Source organism: Daphnia pulex, chromosome 10, assembly GCF_021134715.1.
Source record: "Daphnia pulex isolate KAP4 chromosome 10, ASM2113471v1".
Lineage (NCBI taxonomy): Eukaryota > Metazoa > Arthropoda > Branchiopoda > Diplostraca > Daphniidae > Daphnia > Daphnia pulex.
This window is the reverse complement of record NC_060026.1, coordinates 1,201,057-1,220,104: the sequence shown is the minus strand read 5'-3', so window position 1 is coordinate 1,220,104 and position 19,048 is coordinate 1,201,057. Positions and strand designations below refer to the sequence as shown.

The 19,048-nt window shown below is 41.1% G+C and overlaps 2 protein-coding genes and 1 long non-coding RNA gene across 4 annotated transcripts; all 3 read left to right on the top strand.

The window, feature by feature from the left end:
• Positions 1-710: 710 nt before the first annotated feature.
• On the top strand, positions 711-2,857 carry LOC124204701 (serine protease 41-like). The gene is made up of 7 exons (XM_046601830.1): positions 711-802; positions 878-1,480; positions 1,582-1,703; positions 1,803-1,929; positions 2,013-2,288; positions 2,360-2,450; positions 2,536-2,857. Exons 1-7 carry the CDS (start codon positions 791-793, stop codon positions 2,631-2,633), a joined length of 1,329 nt encoding a protein of 442 aa, XP_046457786.1. The 5' UTR covers positions 711-790; the 3' UTR covers positions 2,634-2,857.
• Positions 2,858-3,370: 513 nt separating this feature from the next.
• Positions 3,371-6,581, top strand: LOC124204704 (chymotrypsin-like elastase family member 2A). Of its 2 annotated transcripts, XM_046601834.1 has the most exons (8): positions 3,386-3,666; positions 4,516-4,680; positions 4,753-5,307; positions 5,374-5,489; positions 5,559-5,688; positions 5,753-6,031; positions 6,119-6,209; positions 6,297-6,581. In XM_046601834.1, exons 2-8 carry the CDS (start codon positions 4,669-4,671, stop codon positions 6,377-6,379), a joined length of 1,266 nt encoding a protein of 421 aa, XP_046457790.1. In that variant the 5' UTR covers positions 3,386-3,666; positions 4,516-4,668; the 3' UTR covers positions 6,380-6,581. The 2 variants fall into 2 exon arrangements, with proteins under 2 accessions (XP_046457789.1, XP_046457790.1); XM_046601833.1 differs by having other exon boundaries at positions 3,371-4,680.
• A 2,813-nt stretch (positions 6,582-9,394) lies between these two features.
• LOC124204694 lies at positions 9,395-18,325 on the top strand. The gene is made up of 4 exons (XR_006879041.1): positions 9,395-9,542; positions 9,712-9,818; positions 10,007-10,142; positions 18,215-18,325. It is a non-coding gene; the product is annotated as an uncharacterized LOC124204694 (long non-coding RNA).
• Positions 18,326-19,048: the final 723 nt, after the last annotated feature.

Here is a 19,048-nt window from a genome sequence, read left to right as displayed (position 1 = left end):
GAGTTTGTTAGGGCGTGGTTATTTTCTCAATTTCACGGGATAAAATATCTTGAGGCGACTTTTTGGCTTTGCTGATTTCTTAGTCCACGCACGACAATTGAGATGCATCAATTAATCTTTCGTTCACGATCAAGGCCGCGTGTCTGGCAAAAATCGAGAGTCGTCACCGCACTAATGTAAAAACAACTTAATTCAGGTTTGATGCAGCCAACAAAAGAAAACAAAACATATGGAAGACGATCGTTCGATGAAAGACCTTGGCAATTTCTGGAAATATCCCAATAAATCTATGCAAAATGGGAGTTGAATTCAAACAAAAAATGGATTGTACAACAAACATCCGATGTCATTATTATCGACTTGAACCAGATGCGGGAAAATTCAAACGCTCTTTGTTTCCATGGGCTATTGCCATCGTATCTATATCTCATGGCATCAAGATTGATCAAAAAAGGGTGTGGACCACCAACCCGTTTGTCCAGGACGGTCCAGGGTATTCCCCTTTTCGGCTTGTTCCAGCCATTTTTGCTTGTTTGATTAAATTTCAGCAGAAGGCCAGCAGCAGTAGACGACAGATATGAATAACCACCCCTCCCGCACGTAGACTGTATAGACTAATTAATTGGGTGCGGTCAAGAACGTACAATCTGCTGCCCTTCAAAAGTATATTACAAAACACAACCTAACCGTTTGATCGTCGCCCGACGGTTGAGTATAAAAGGGGATCCACAAATCCAGCTAAAGACATACTCTTCATCCAGCTTTCCCAGCAAATAGGAGCGAGACGAAAATGAAGTGCCCGGTAAGTTCGCATTTAATTTTTGCAATTGTTTTATTAAACATTATACTGTCTTGATTTGAAATTTGCTATCGTCAGATTGTTTGCATGTTGGTGTTATTGGCTGTGGCCAATTCCCTGGCCCAATACATGATCTACCCGGGTCTAGGCCCCATGCTGAACCCCATGCTACCCTTCAATCCTCCCGTTTCCCGCCAATGGCCAGTCAACACGCAAATGTGGCACGCCCAGGACGAGTTGGGTAGGGCTAGTTTCGGTTACGCCTACCCTGGCCAGGCCGCCACCAATTACCGTGACGCTGCCGGTAATATGGTCGGCTCGTGGAGTTACGTAAACCCGAACGGCAAATTGGTTGCCACTTCGTACGTCGCCGATCACCGAGGCTTCCGCGTTCAATCCAACGACTTGCCCGTCGCACCCGTGGACAATTTGGTCCCACCAGTTGTTCCAGTTGCTCCAGTAGTTGCCCCTCCTACGATTAAGGACGTTACCAGTGAGATTAAACCGGCCATCACCACCCCGATTAAGACACCCGATCCCGTGACTAATATTAAGGATCCTGCCGCTGTGATCATTGCCGACGACTGGCAGTGTCTTCAAGCCCGCCGGAAGCGTCAAACCAACCAAGTGCATTACATGGTAGCCAGCAAAGAATCCCGCAAGAATGAGTACCCGTTCATGGTGAGTTTTTGGCTATTACTTATAGAAAACGAGCACATTTCAATTTTATTTCGATTTTGACGGATATGTCTGGTATACCATCATACCAATTTTATAAATAGGTTGCCCTGGTCGTGTACGATGCAGATCTTACAGAGTCCGATCACGCTTGCGGAGCCTCTTTGATTACTTCAACCAAACTCCTGACTGCGGCTCACTGCATAACAAAGAAAGATACAAACATGTAACTATACCAAGACCTCCCCAATTAGCCCCATCAGAAAGATATGCTGGATTATGTATTTATCTTTTTCATCCGCATTTGAAATTTTCTTGTGTATAGATATATTCCCAAGAATTACTATGCCCATCTTGGCATGCACTTCCGCAACTTCACATACACCGATGCTAAGGCGATTAGGAAAATCGTCGGTTACAAAATCCACGAAAACTACGATCCCATTTCAAAGGCGAGTCTCAGCAATTTCAGATTATAGCTCAATGTTAATTTTCATTAATCGTAACGTTGTATTAACTTTATTCTTAATGGCAGGCGAACGACATGGCCATTTTGACGCTGGAATCGCCCGTGGAATTCACCGAGAAAATCTCACCGGTTTGCTTGGCACCAAAGTGCATGAACGTCAAGTTTGTCGGCAGGAGTGTGACGGCCATGGGATGGGGCGACACCGAGGAAAAGGGCAACGTATCCGACTTCCTTCGAAGCGCTTCGTTCAACGTCATTTCAAAAGCAAAATGCAGCCAACATTACGATGATCTGGAAGACCACATGTTCTGCACCTACAAGGAGGGACAAGACACTTGCCAAGTGAGTGACTATTTCCTGATTATCTTTTCTATACAATCAGAGATTAAACAGAGTTTTGGCCGTTTTTACAGGGAGACAGCGGCGGCCCACTGGTCACCGATCACGGAAGCGACGGTCTCAATTGCCGATTCGTTCAGGTTGGAGTCGTCAGCTACGGAGAAGGTATTATACAAGCGATTCTTTGACTTGAGTTTTTTTTTTTTTAAATTTATGCTAATTCTATACTCGTTTTCACGTTGTGTTTTAGGTTGTGCAAGGAAAGGAGTACCCGGTGTTTACATGAAAGTAACATCCTTCGTTCCTTGGATCCAGAGGAATCTTGACTTACTTCAGTTAATTGACTGAGAAAAGGAACAATCGACACTTGAAATCCGGACGCGACTGTTGATGTCGACTTTCCATTGAATTGCGGCACTAATGCAATGTATTGTCGTGTGTTCAAGCAACAGTCGTGGAGCAATTCTTTTGAGTTTTTCAAGAATTCCAACCCTAACAAAAATTGACTTCCTTTTCGGTTTCCTTTAATGCGAGTGCCTGATGGAATTTGCACGTTCTTCATGTAATTTTGACTAAACCGTCGCTAACTGATCAGTGTTGGACAAAGAGCAATACATTGAATCAAATTTTTAAATTTCTTTTCCCGTTCCTTATTATAGCGGCTGATATACTGAGAAGTGACAACAGTTCAAATCTGTTTGACTGCATATTAATGATAACTATTCAGTGATGGACAAAGAGCAATACATTGAAATTGATTGAATCCCATTTTTAAATTTTGTTTCGTATCCCTTAGCGTCTGATATACTGAGAACAGTTCAAATCTGTTTTTTTTTGCGCATATGTTAAAAGGAAATTGGGTCTAGCAATTTAAATATTAATATTACAAGAAAACCTAACTAGTTACCAACAAATTGACAAATGAACACTTAGAACTCTATTAAATTTATCAAGATTCCAGGTTGTTTTTATCTATTATTTTAAGGTAATTTAAGAAATTTTGCGTTTCTGTCAGCAATAAACGCAATGCAACTTGAATGCAACGTAATTTATAAAAGCTGGGTAAAATCCAAGATGTCCGCCTTCACCTGACTCTTCCTCGTTTTGGAGCTCGTGTCGACAAGTGAAAATGGCCATAATAATGGCTCGGCTTAATGCAGTTGCACGAAAAATAAACCATTCTCTCATTGATCGTGTCAAAGTGTCAAAGTGTAGAATACAGGATACATCACAAACAGTTTATTAGAAGTTAAATATTTATTAATTTCAGGAACAAAAGTATCTTTGTGGGAACATATCCAATATGGTTAAACTGTAGGCCTATCTGTATTTGAGGAATCTTGCTGACCAGCAATTATCATAGAGTGCATCATGATTTGGTGTATGATTTAATTAGCACGGTCCATTTACTACTTTTTTGTTAGTATAAAATACGTCAGACTGCATTGTAAGCTAATTTCATTTTTCTTTCTTGGTCGTTGATCTTGTCCAACACTCATCATGTGGTTTAATTCATTTATGGCACTGTCCATTTACTTTTTCTACAGCGTAAGCTGATTTTATCCCTCTTCCTCCATTGAGATTGAGATTTGAGGTTTCAGCCATCATCTAAAACAACACACAAATTTAACTTGCACATATCGGGGCTGTCATTGTCAGCAGTCCCAGTTTTGGGATGTATTTTATGTTACTTGCATTTTTGTGGTGGTCTTAGATTTTTCAAGTTCAATTATTCAGCAAGTGCATTGGGTATGTGAGTAATAACCGATTAATTGGACCGGTTTTAATCATGCCGTTATCACATTTGCTCATTCTCTTAGTCTTGTTTTTTTTTTAAATTTTTACTGTTTCAACAACGTTCGCAAAAAAAGGCCATGAGACGTGAGGCTATTACATCCTTGGTTTATGTCATGATAGTGGCCGTAAATAGTTTTACCGGGTTGTTAAAGATAAAAATTTCGAATGAAAGAAGTCCCCGCCATTTCCTCATGTTGTGAAGATATTCTAACAGGAGAAAAACTTGTAATAGTCTTCTTAACAATTTCTGCCTTTAATGTGGAACTTTGCCAAGAATTTCAATGGATTTCTTGCTTCCTGTTTTGGCATGGAGTTGTTGTACACCATAGCACATCCCATTCTTATTGATAGGAAAGTTATTAAACTGGTTTCTTTGCTATCCTGTACTTGTTGCTGAATTCGATTTAACCTTCATTTCTCTTTCCTCTACAAGTTTTTAGGTGTGGTCAGAATGAAAAATAAAAAGGGGGGAAACACAAACTTCGTTGATGACCATTTTGTCCTTCAGCTGATGGGTATAAGATTGTTAGATGACAGCCCAACCTGACGATTACTTCTCCAGACTCGCACTGACGAACTGGACACCATGAAGAGCACTGTGAGTATAATTGTAATAAGTAAATTAATTCTCTTAAACTTAAACTGATTTTTCAATTTTGTGGCTCTTTAGATTACATGCATTTTGGTTTTATTGGCTCTGACCTGCACTCGAGCTAGAAATGTTAATTATCCAGCCAGTCTACCCGATATTTCGTCACCTTCGTTGCCCAGTCGACAGTGGATTACACAGGACGGGCAGGGCCAGGCCAGTTTCGGCTATGCTTACCCCGGCCAGGCTGCCAGTAACGTTCGTGATTCTGCTGGTAACATGGCCGGTTCTTGGGCTTATGTCAACCCAGAAGGGAAATTGGTCAACGTCTCCTACACCGCCGATGAACGAGGTTTCCGCGTCTCCTCCAATGTTTTGCCAGCAGCAGCCGCTCCTGTGGCCGATTTGGCAGTAGAACCAGTTGTGACCGGCCTCAATCCTGCTAAGGCTGCCTCCTCTCCAACGGACGACGACAACTGCATCGTAAACTTTCCAGTCCGTTCGAAAAGACAAGCTGATGAAGAAATTGGGCCTGATGCAACGAACTTTGGAACTAGTATTAAAAATGAAATGGGAGGGTCAGTCCCATCGTTTCCAACAATGGACGAAACGGGCCGGAATCAGTACCCTTTCATGGTGAGTGAACTCGACTTGATTAATTGAGAACATGTCAGCGTTATTAAATTTGATGATTTCGTTCAGGTGGCGTTGCTGAAATACGACGAGACGTCACGGCGATACAAGTTGATCTGCGGTGGATCGTTGATTAGCGCCACTAAAATCCTGACCGCTGCCCATTGCGTCATCAACGATAAAAAGTATGTCAAAAATAAAACTCTGCTGCCCCTCATTTGGATTTGATAAGCCAACATTTTGTATCCGAATAGGGTTCCAGCGTTTGACAAATTGCTGGTCAAACTGGGCATGCACTTTTTGAACGAAACGGCAGACGATGCCACACTCACGATGCGAATCAATCAGGTGGTTATTCACGAAAATTATGACCAAGAAACAAAGGTAGATAAACAAACCAATCAGATTTGACTGTCATCAATTTGACTGCTGTTATTTCGAAATTTAGGTCAACAACATCGCCATTGTGACGCTCGAGTCGCCCGTCAAATTCACGGACAGAATTTCGACCGTCTGCCTGCCGAAAGCGTGCCACCGAGGCGACTCTTCCGGCTACGCGCTGACTCTAGGATGGGGAAACGCCAAGGAAGGAGAAAGAAATTCGGATGTCCTCCGCCAAACGAACGTTGAGATGGCCAGCAACCAATGGTGTACTGAAACTCACATGCGCAGAAATGAATTAGCCGACCACATGATGTGCGCCATTGCAACTCGAGAATTTTGTCAGGTAGAGCTAAATACTTTGATGGACGATTATCAACTCGTTATATTTGACTAAATTGAATCATTCTTTGTTGGGGTGCGTCATCTGTAGAATTACGACGGCGGCCCGTTGATCCTGCGAGAATTCTTAGTCACCCAAGACTGCCCCTGGGTTCAATTTGGCATTCTGATTCACGCAAGTGGTACGAGATTATTCTTAAGGAATTTTTTGTTAATTAAAACTAATTAAAACTGATGCGCGTTCTCTCTATGTAATAAAAATATTGCAGGATGCTCTGGAAGGGATGAGCCGAGTGTTTACACCCGATTGACGTCATTCTGGACCTGGATCGATGATAAGGTGAATCCGTGACAATAACAAAAGATAATTTGATTCGATTGTGTCGTGCCTGATTATTTTCTATATGTTATGGCTTCAAATCTATTTTTCATTTTGTTACACAAAACAATTTGATTGGCAAGAAACTAAAGTTGCGCTTCCTAATTGGTGTAATCAACAAATTGAAGAATACTCAGTTTAAAAATAAAATTTGTCCAAAGGTTGTCTCTAAAAACATTTGGCATATTATCAAATTACGCCCTTGAGATGAAGGGATGTTAGGGCGTGGTTCTGAACAAACAAAATATCTCCCTAGGCGACTTTTGACGTTGATTTTTCGCCATCTCTCCTTTCAAGATCATGGCCGCATGATGTACGTCACGTATTTATAGTCACCGCACTAACTTGGTAACGACTCAATTCAGGTTTTATGTGAAAAAAAACAAAAACAAGAAAACAAACAAACTGGAAGCAAAGACATGGCAACAACAAAAAAAAAATCTGAATAAAACCAAAATTTTTCAGCTAATAAAATATTCAATGTCGACAGCATATTATCGACTTCAACCTGATGCGGTAAGTAAGACAAACCCTTGCTTTCCTTTTGCACCGTGTTACAACATAACAAATTCTACCACGAGTGTGGTCCATAACCAGCTTGTTCAGGGAATTTCCCTTTTCAGTTTGTTCATGATTTTACTTGTTAAACTGAATAATAGAAGGCAATTTTACGACAGGTAAAAATTTACAACCCTTTCGCATCTACGCATGGTGTAGACTGTATAAATAGATTGCATAACGAATTGGATGCGGTTGCAGTAATATACCCTTAAAAAACTAAACCGAAATGTAATTTTTGGTCATGAAATCAACGCGTTTGAGTATAAAAGGGGGTCCACAAATCCCTTGTCTATAAAACTGAATGGGGAGAAAGGGGGAGGAGTTTGTTTGTGTATCTGTCTGTTTGTTTGTAAGTCCGTGTGAGCGCACGCTGTGATTGGTCCACGGGCGACTACCTGCGAAAGGGTCGACTACGCCCGGGGCTACGACTGACCTCGCTCGGCGACTTGAACAAAAGACCGCCTAAAAGCTCAAACAAAGGCGATCGCTCGCGGGCAAGGGATCCACGGGCGAGGGGAATCAGCACGGGCAAGGGAATTTGCATAACGGGCTAATTTACACTAGCCCAACTAAAGACCGGCCCTGGACGGGCATAAAGTTACTAGTCCATATATAATAAAAGAACAAGCTTTTTTGGGAGGAGCTTATTCATGTGCCTATGAGAGCACGCTGTGATTGGTCAGTCCAGTCACCCATCAAGAGGGGTGAAAACCGCCGCAGGTTTTCACCCTCCTTGCTGATGGTCAAATAGGGGGGGTTGCTGCAAAGGGGAAAGGGGGGAAAGACAATGGGGTAAATTTCCGCGCCGTTGCAAATAGAAGGGTGGGTACTGGCTCACACTCACAACGCAGTACGTGCATCGATTTCTACGCGGCAAATATCGATATGTCAAATAGCACCAAATTCAAATCGGTATTTCTGTTCGAAAAATACTGTTTCCGCCCCCCTCCCCCCATAGATTTCCTCTCAGATCAAGTGCCCTCTTATTTACAGGTTACCAATTAATGTTATTATTTTTCACGTGAAAACGTACTTATTGGCGGGTAGAATAACGAATAGGAACCCACGGGCGAAATAACTTTGGACGATTTATCCACGGAATGACTTAAAATTTAAAAATATAGGTAGAAATTAGAAAATGACAATCTGTTGACTTGGCACGGGCAGATTTTTCAACGAGAAAAATTGGCGGGTAGATGGTAAACGGACATATCTGTCTTATAAAAAAAAATCAACTGAATTACAATCGGCAGGCACCAGGCAGAAAAAAAATAATTATCGAAATCACAACAATAGAAGAGCCTGTCACTACGCATGAAAAAAATTTCTTTTGTCTGGGAAGGGGCAGATTTCTACGATAACATTGGCACGGGCAGATGGGCAACGGCCCATGAGAATTTATCAATTTAGCAGTAAATGATCCATACTTATAATTTACCCATTTTGCTTAACAACCTGGGAAATAATCATAGGAAATTAATTAGTCGCAATCAAATTACATGGTTAAGTAATACGAATTGCTATCACAAGGCAACTACCTATGAAGAAACGGACGTTGCCAAAAAAGATTATATTTGAAGAAAAGCCTCCACGCAAGACCAAAATATCTATTGACTGGGCAGGGGCAGATTTCACGAGAAAAATTAACAGGGCAGGTGGTCAACGGGACTACTTTTATGTTTACTATAGAAATTAGGAACACAAGTGAAAATTGCTGATCATTTCATTAGTGAAAGTTGCATTCATCGTTTTTGTTCTTTACGTTCGACACTCACGTTCCCTTACGTTCTTTAAAAAAAGGTGAAAAGCAAATGAGTTCAAATTTAAGCTAGACCTAAGTTCCCCGGTCTCGACCGGGCCCAAGTTACTAGTACCCATTTAATTCAATTGAATTAATATTCTTATACACATATTCTCGTCTTAATGTTGACATTTTTTGAATTGTCAGATTGTTTGCAGGTTGGTGTTGTTGGCTGTGGCCAACACCCTGGCTCAGAGTCAGTACTCCAGCTACCCGGGGTCAAATCCCATGCTACCCTTCAATCCTCCCGTTTCCCAACAAGGAGCAGTCAACACGCAAATGTGGCAGGCCCAGGACGAGTTGGGTAGGGCTAGTTTCGGTTACGCCTACCCTGGCCAGTCTGCCGTCAATTATGTTGACGCTTACGGTAACATGGTCGGCTCGTGGAGTTACATCAACCCAAACGGCAAATTGGTTGCCACTTCATACGTCGCCCACGGTTCATCTATTCAAGGTGCCCCTCGTGCACCAAATTTATTAAATGCTGTTTAATCAATCAAGACAAGGGAAGTATTTCATCGAGGCAGAGCAGTATTTCAAAAATCTTTGGCGATTTCGAATTTTAAAAAATGTTCAAAAATTATGCAACATTTATCTGACAATGCTGTTAATGGCGGCACGAAAAGCACACAGCAGACCAAAAGACAAAAGTGTCTGGTCGCGTGATCACGCACATCTCATCAGAGATTGATAAGTGCCACGTTTTGATAATTTTGAGAAATAAGCTACAGATTCAGCTTAGGGGATAAATAATTTTTCCATTGTAAGTTAAAAGTAAGTTGGTCATGAGGACAAGCAAAATAATTCACATAATCCCAAATTTCGTAATCTTATTTGTTAATCTTGTTCAGCACTCATTATGTTATCAAATTCATTTAGCACTGTCCTTTTAATTTGTCCTCAGTTTAAGCTAATTTTATCCCTCTTTCTCTCTTTTTTGCAGATTTGAGGCCTGACCGCCTGAGCCATCATTGAGAACATCTACCAAGTTTAGCCATTGTTCATCCAGCCTGGCATCGTTAGCAGTAGTTTTTCAGCTTCCTCTATTTGGTATGTATTTCGTATTACTGATTGATGCATTGGTTAGATGTTTGTATAATTGGCATGGTTGGAGAGCTGTAGTAAATCGCAGGTATTTTAAGTTCTCTCATGCACGATGTCAGCTTTCCTGCTGTAAATAATATACCTATTTGCATGTTTAATCTCATTTTGAAATATTTTCTTTTATTGTTATGCAGGTGAATAGTTCACTCTTTAATGGGATTAATGAGACCCATTGATGTTGGTCGAATTCTTTCATCTCCCCCTCCTTGAATCCCCAGATGAAGCCTAAGGAGAATTGGAGATGCCTGGCGATATTCCCCAGGCTTCAAGGTAGGAGCCAGTTTACTCTACCACCATTTTTTTGCTATTTGCTGTGGTCTGTCTTAAGTTAAAGGTACCCTAGCTCATTTATTTATAAATGTTTTTTTGGGTGGGGGGGTCGATAATAAGTCTATAGAAAATATCGCTGATAATGCACCAGTTTCTTCAAACTTTGAAAAATATTTCACAGTGTTGCTCCCGTCGTCTGTTAATGTCACACAGACATCTTGAGCTTGCTTCTTATTGAGTGTTTACTCTGCAGGTCGAAGTTGTCAAAGCCAGGTTACTTGTTTGTCCAATATTTCCTGTTGATTTTAAAATCGTTTATCGATTTAAAAAATTGGCGTCCACACAGTGAAATGTGGGTGCCGATATTTAGGGAAAGAATAACGTTTGTGGGTCTCGTTTGTTTCAATTCCGCTCCATCGTCCATAATGTTATGATGGTTGCCGATAACGTTCAATTTGACAATTTCTTGGATTGTTTTGTTGGGCTTTTTGCTCTTACTGCATACCAAAATCTTTTCTTTTTTGTACCTTTACGCTTGTAAAGTAGGAACGCTCAACAGATTATTTTTTTATCGTTGAAAGGAGAGGCCAATTGAATTTTTCAAATATCCGAATGTAACGTGACCCAGTTAGGTACGAAACAATTTATTTTCATTCGAAAGCTGGAAGTTTCAGATCCTCAGTTCATAGCTGCTGAAGTTAACGGCAAGGAATGGCAATTTAAAATTATTGTTGATCATCATCTGATTTGATTTGGGTCTTGAGACTGCCATCCGTAGTGTTCCGGTCATAGTCGAAAGCTCTTCCGGTCATCCATTCAAATAGGGGAATTCCAGCAGGCTGACTATTTCGAGAGCGAAATATGGAAATCCAACACAGATTAAATGAGTATCAATCTGATGAATCGTCGTTGCTCTCAACAGCTAGTTCATCACTACTTGCAGAGTGTACCTGAGCATCAGTTTGGTCTCTGACGAGAAGAAGACGAACCTGAATACGATCTTCTTCGTTCAGGTGTGTCAGCATTGCTTCTACAAAACTGTTGTGACCCTTCAGGTTCACCAAAGAAATGATCGAAGTTGATACATATGATATGACATATGTATCTCTGCCGTGAGTGTGAGTCAGCAATTCTTTTACTTTGGAGCTTCCGAGCTTTTCAGACACGCATTTCAAGAATGCGCAAACTCTTGCCGACCTTTCTTTAACGTTGTCCGTCCACATTTTCAAGCGGTACGTTGGGTTTCCTATTCTTTGTTCATCATCAAAGTGCCGAAAATACTCACCCCAAATGCTCGCTTTCTTTATTACGTTGTTGTTGTATTTAACCAAAATGGTATTAATTAATGTAGATAATTCGGAGCAATCGCCGTTGGCAGTTGTCAACTCTGCGTGACCCATGACAAAATCTAATACCTTTATCCGACTCCATTCCAAATTGTCGTCGATCAAAAAATGAATAATGGGTTTCATGACGTCTCGTATTATTTTAGGCATTTTGCCCATTAAATGACGTTTTATATCCTTGTACTTGCGAATTTCTTCCGTCAAATGTTTAAAGATTCCGTTGGTGAGACTGTTTTTGCCGTACTGCAACAGGGATCGGGTGACAAGCTCGATCCCTTTATCGTCGAAAAACAGCTGAATGATGTCATTTTCTTGAACTTTTCCAAAGGTGTGATTTAAAAAGTGGGTCAGCACTTCCATTAATGTCCAATCATCCGTGGGTTTCTCGAAATCAGGTTTCCACCATTTCACGTTGAGCAGCAGTCGGTTCCAATAACTCTGTTGGATTCTCCGTTGGGTACACTTTGACGTGGTAATCAATTTCAACAAATTCAACAGCTGATCTTGTTGAAATTGGCCAACAAGTTCGCAGGGTGGTGATGACAGTAAATAAAATGCAGTGCAGATATCGTGGCGAAGTAGTTTCAGACACCAGTTATCAGATCCGATCACTGCTAGCATTTGCTTGAATGTTTCCTCGTCGACGTATTCCAGCGAAAGAATAGAAATGCCGTCTTTGAAAAACAGGTCGTTTAATTGCTGGAATCCATTGTCGTCGTCCTTCAGAACAATGTCTGTCATCGCTTTGAATAAAACCTTCTCTCTGCATGCTTTGAACACTGTCTTGCTGCCACATTTATAGGCGATTTTCGACGATAACATTTCCAAAAGATAGTTCTGCCCCAAAACGTGCTTGACACTAGTCAAAATCGTTGTAAACATTTGAATTTTGTGGAATTTTACCGCATCCCATAATACTCCGTAAACTAATCTCATCTTTTCAGCAGTCAGGCATTTTCGTAACTGATCGGTGGTCAAAACGTTTTTGAAAAAGGCGAGAATTTTAATGCATAATTCTTCGTGAAGGTATGCGACAGCGACGTAGAATGGCGTGAATCCCTCGTCGTCTAGTAGCATAACATTATTCATGACTTCCTCGGCCATGCTGTTCACTTCAGCGCTGGCTGTAACTGGCGATAAACTTTGGCCGAGACAGTCTAAAAGGCGATCGACAGTTTCCGTGTCCTCGTAGAAAACTGCCCGATGAAGACGAGTCATCCCGTAAGGATCTTTAACCAACAGCAGGTGAATAGTTGCCGGTGTAATTTCCATGATTTCCATTTCGTCCTTTTCCAAGAAATGCCCATAACATTGTCGAAAGGCTTGAGGTTCCCTTACGAGTACTAGTCGGGCTATTTCTTCCAGCACTTTATTCCGGCCGGTATCTCGTAATATCTTTAATGCATTTCCTATTCGACCTTCCACCCATTGCCTATCCAAATCGATCTCGTCGAACTGACGCCGGATAATGCTGACTGTATCCTTGAAGAGTTTGACGAACGCGTTTTCTTCCGGATACACGAACTCAAAGAGCTCTATCCACTGCTCGAGTTGGCTGTGATAGCATTCTTTGAATATCAGGAAGTAGAGCACGTCTTCGGGCTTTTCGTAATCTCTCGTCGAGGCCCTCATAATTGGTTTCAAAGTCGCTTGGTGTTTGACTAGAAAATCCAAAATGAGTTTCATCACTTTGAATTTGTTTTCTTGCAACCACTCGGGGCACGTTTCATCTAAAACGTCATTCCTCATGTAGATGGGTGAGTATAGCATGTCTTCCAAAATATGTTTCACGACGTCCCGCTCGGCGTGATCCATGTAGTAGCTGATGTATCGCTGAAACACCTGATACTTTTGGTCGTAAAAGCTGGCCAATGCAGTGCTCCTCTTTGAATAATAACCTTTCCAGATACCATCGGCGAAGGTTCTAGGGTTGGTGTAATCCAGCACAGAGTTTAGAATTTGGCGCACTTTTGTCGAATCGAACATGACGTCGAAACAGTCGCAAATGAAATTGAATATGTTGGTGTGTTGACGGTAGATTGCGTCTCCCAAAGGCCTGCAATTGTGGTGATTGATTGTGAAATTCGCGTATTGTTTTAGCCTCTCCGGCAGTCGATTGATTAATCGTCGGTCGACTATTTCACGCCAGTTGTCATCGTCTTGGACGAGTTCCTTTAACATGGAGTCGAAAAAGACTTTGATGCCGTCGTAGTGGTCGTGCTCGCGTTCGCTCATCACTTGGAATACCAAATCACGGACCGGTTCCTTGTCTAATATTCCATTGTGGCTTTCGTCTTCCAGAAGGAATCCTTCGTAAAAATATTTAGCCACTAAATACTCGGCGAAGGATCGGTGCCAAAATTGCACCTCCATGTTTTCGTCGCTCTGCAAAGTGAGGCCGAATTTCAGGCCCAATTCGATAACGAACTTTTCGTCGCCAACCTTTTCGAGCTTTGTCTGATAAGGCAACAGTTCTGGAGATAAAAGATTGACTTTTTCCGGATCTCTAAACATGGTTTCGATGGCCAATTGATTCAAGTGAGATTCGATTTTCTTAATCAAGCATTCAACGGCGTAGTCCACGATTTGGTTGGAAGCTGAAGCATTGTTAGCCTTTTCTCCGCGAAAGACTTGACGTTTTGTTTCCATTAGACGTCGGTACATGCTTAGCAAATCGAATTTCTGGTCGGCTAATATTTGATTCTCCTCTTCAACTATTCCGTCTCGTTTGTTCTGGATGATTTGCTGCAGTTCCGACTGGAAGCATTCGGCAACGATCCGGCATTGCAAAGGTATTCCAATGATGGAGATTTCTTCGCCGTCCAGCGTTTCCGTCGCTCGATTAACCAACGATGCCGCAAATGTTCGGGTTAAATCTTGATCTTGAGTCGACAATTCTTGTCCGTCTGTTATTAGTTTCTTCATGTTCGATATCCAATAATCGTTGAGATAGTCGGCCTGGTGGCGTTTGTTGAAATTCTCCAAAGTGTAGGCGAATTGGAAGAGTTGATTTTCGAGTTTCTCGTTGAAATAGTTTCGGGTTGTGATATAAAGTCGAGCTAGTTTAGTCTGAATAATGTTCAACAATAGAATGACTTTCTCTTGGAGTTCGCCACCGATTTCGTCAAATCCGTCCAACATCAAAACAATCCTATCGCTCGTTTCTAACCGGTGCCTCAGGAGCGACCGTGCGAACCAACTGTTGTTGACGATGGCCGGTAAATTATCCGTGAAAAAGTTGATGGCGTTGGATAGGCTAGTCACGTTGGCACTGAATTCCGAAAGAGCTTTAAAGTTGTCTGTCAAATTTATTCTGATGACCCAGTGATCGGCTTTAGCCTTTTTGATTTCTCGGTAGAAATAAGACAAAATTGTTGTTTTACCAGTTCCAGCCACGCCAGATATAATAACGGCTTTTTCATTAGCATTAGGATAAAAAATAAGCTCATCATCTGAAATGACAGGTGATGGGGAAGCAGTCGACTGTTTCCCGTTAGTCGCCGACAGTTGTCTCATTTTATTCCAAATCTCAGATTTCTTTTGCTGGTCCTCGGTTATCCAGTCGATGTTGCCCTCTTTACCAACTCTCAACTGTTTCTGAAGTTCGCTCGCGGGGCAATTTAATTCTTTTGAAAGTTTATCCATAAATTTCTCGTCCAATCGGAACGGCAATGTCAAATGCCTTTTGATGTAAATATTTTTCTCACCGCGGATCGAATCGGAAGAAGGGACGACAATTTTCTTTTCACTCAATATTTCTCGCATGGAAGAAAAATGTAAAACATTTTCGTGATTGGCAGATCCAATTAAATCCCGGACTGGTAAATCTTGGCCTTGAAACGAAACTTTCTTTGAGAGTAAAGCTTCCTTTGATTTTTCACGCAATTGCCCGTAGCTGATGGCGTCATCGTGAATGAGGAGGTGTAAGTTATCCAAGTTGATTCCTCTTTTGACAATCAGTAGCATTTTCTTTTTTTCTTTATTGGCTGGAATAAAATCAGCGTATCGGTCGAAATTGAATTTTTCCTCAGTACAGACGACTATTAAAAGATGGTGGGCATTTTCGTTGGCAAAAGTCTTGGTTAATTGTTCCCTTTCGTCGAGATTTTCGAAACATTTTGATGAAACCATTAAGTAGCTGTCCCTGCACTTGTAATCGGCAAGCGTTTTGATTGCCGAAATGACTTTGACAGCCGTGAAATCCGGCCAGTCTGTTGAAATGTAATTCATTTTCTCATCGCTGTTTGAAGTTAGAAAAGGTTTCAGCTTTTCCGCCGTGTCTTCAATCACTTCTTCTTTGAATTCCACCATTTTATTGATAGGATTTTGATAACTGATTGTAATTTCAGATCGCATCAGGTCGATTTTGTTTCTACCTTCTTCGAGCATATGAAGCCCTTCGTCGGATGTCATCCATCGCGATTCCGGGTTCTTGAACCAGTCTAGCATTTTGTTGAAAAAGATATTCGACTGTATATCGCTGACCAGCAAATTGTAATAATTGCCCAGCTCCCTTTTCATTATTGTATCCAATTCGACCTCATTCGGAGTGTTGACAGCAAAGACGAACTTGTCCAAGAAACTGTCGATTTCTCTATCCGTGACGTAATTAGGTTTAGGCAATAACTGCGGTCCCAAAGTTGTCGGCCAGAATTTCCTGTGAAATGTAAATTTTCGCCAGTCTCTTTCCCAGTGATTTCTCTGTGAAAAATCTCTGAGAATTTGGCGCAATTCGTTGGCGCTGCGGGACAAATTGGTGCCGTAAATGAAATTAAAGTGGAATGATTTACTTTGCAAATGGATGACATTTTCGTGAAGTAAAGCCGGGAGATATTTCTGGAATATTTCGTGAGTTAAATCGAAACGGTTGTCACCCGTTTTGCTTTCCATCAATTTCTTGGCCAGGTGAAATATTGGGCAATTTTCTTTTAATATTTCACGCACCACTTCCGTGTTTTTCAGTTTGTAGCGAAGTGGAACTTTGCCTCCGGGCAATTTTTCAAACGATAAAATGTTATCCGACGGATCGCTGTGAGGCACCAACTCGATTCCATTTCTATTTAAATCAATTTCGTTAAAATTGATATTGGTGCAGATGACAACGTCGTCGATTGCTTCCGGGCAACGGCCCTCGCTCTCGTTAATGATATCGTTGCGATAAGACTTGAAATATTTGGCGATGCTGAAATTGCCATTGTCTCTCGAACGAAGCTCTTGTGAAGTTATTTTACAGTTGCCTTCGTCCAACTTGTGCTTGGCCTGTACAAATTTGTAGCGCCACTGTTGACTTTGATCGCCTGTCGTCACTTGATACTTGAAAACCAAGTCGTCGAATTTCCCAAACTCTTGAATTTCCGTGCCCAAATGGAATGGGAACCCAGCGCCTATGCCTCGTATCAGGGCAATTTCTGTCAATTTAAACTGAAACAAACTGCCGTGAATCGGTCTGTTGGCGTTTGTTACTTTTGGCGGTACCAATGTCCCGAGGGGGAGAGCCTCAACCTCACCCTGTAGAGGAGCAATTGTTGCATCAGCAGAGTCTCGCTCTTCAGCCATTTTATTAACTGACCTACTTATTGAAGAATGACTTTCAGTTTAGTTTTCTGGACTCTAGAAGTAACCGACAATCCGAAATAACACACCACGTCAGCTAAACACTAAAAACTAAACTATCACTGAATTGTACGCGTTGTAAATTGTGTGTATCTGTTGTGTTTGAACAAAACAAAGTGAGACTGCTCTGGCGTTGCGTTGTTGTTCCTGTCAAATGCGAGCCTCTATAATGGAAAAGAAGTAAAGAACAGAAGAATAGAAGAAGCGGGCCAAAGCTCCCCCGCCCAACTCGGTTTTTTTCACGAGTTCTGTGTAGCGGTGTAGCCGTGTTGTCCCGCATTTAGCGTTGTGTCATTGTGTGTAAACTCACGACATCTAGCGTTCGTGATGGAAGTTTAAATAACCGGCCACAATCTCGTTCCTTCTATATTTGCACTAATCGCTCAGTAGTATCGAAGTTTTCCTTCCCAATTTTTGTTTTAAAGCTTGTTAATTAGAAAGATGGTCACGGCTGCTAATTGAGAATGATTTGCGGCCAATGCGGTCATCCGCGCCGGGGTTGCTTATTAGGGAGACATCCCACTTGCCCATTATTATTATTAACTTTCGATTTCGTACGTTTGTTACCATTGCAAAATCAATTTATTTCCTACGGTTCTATAAACAGATACTTGTAAAATGAGGAACCATAGTATCGCATTATTTTGGATAAAGATAATTTTGGCTGGTGTTCTTGTATAGCGTGTGTTCCCTATGCCTTTAAAATTGTTATAATAAAAGGAAAAAGGGGAACAAGGCAACAACTGAGGTCTTCTCCTATTTAATAATCTAGGCCTATAATTTTTACCGAGTCTCTTCTTGTCTATGGATGCAACATTTTTGTTTTAAAATTAGCGGGAAGGCTGAGACTTGAGAGGGGATAGAATTTAAATTTGGCAACGGTGCATTCTTACACGAAAAATAGAACAACAAATTAAATTACAAAAATGTGATCGTCGTGTCGTGTCTGAGTCTCCCCAACTCTTCCATTCCTTCCATCATCATAAATATAAGTGCTGCTATTGAACAGGTTAATGAAAAACTAAGAAAAAAGGTTAACTACAATAATTTGCTTCCTAATTAGCACTTCTGTTTACAGTCAAGTTCATGTTTACCTTATTCTTCTTTGTGCAGATTTGAATCCTGAGCCAGCCATCATCAACAAGAACAACAAATGCAAGTTTCTCTTTGTGCTGGTATCAACTTGTCATTAGCAACAGTCCCATCTTCAAAGATACCAGATAATATTAATTTCATAGTACTATTCATTCGGTAGTGTATTTTAATTAGCATGTTTTGCATAGGTGTATGTGCAGTGGCTGAAAAATGAATTTATGTATACCCAACATCTCAATTTCAACTTTTCTATAATATTGTGCATAACATTTATTATATCTTTTTAAAATTTAGATAAACATCGTCCTGTTTCATTGGAAGATTCATCGACGTCGGGCGATTCATCTTTCTTCCCCTCCTTTAAATCGGTAAATCCCCTCTCTTTCCTCGTGTACGCCCATGTGAATGTGGGTGTATTCACGAGGACCCCTTTACCCTATCCCGTGTAATGGCGTGTTCATCTGTTCTGCAGCTGGAGAACTTGGGGTTGCCTGGCTGTATTTCCCAGGTTAAAAGGTAGGAAAAATTTGAATTATTTTCCTTTTATTTCGGTGACCTCTTCTTGCAAACGAAAAACCTTTTTTATAATTTTTTTCTCGTTCGTTTGGGGCAGTATGGTTTAGACAAAAGTTATCCAAACATTAAGAGCCACAAAAAAAAAACATAACTGCAATCTCATTAGGAATAGTTCTGTCTTTTTTTTTAGTCATCTTTTACTTTTCAACTTGGGAAATAGGGAATAGTTGAGGTCGTAAATAAAGCTATCCCTTAACTGAACCCACGAATAGTCTGTTCTTATTGTTTGTGCAGAAACACGCGCGATCTGAACCTGTGGTTCTATGCAACTGTTTG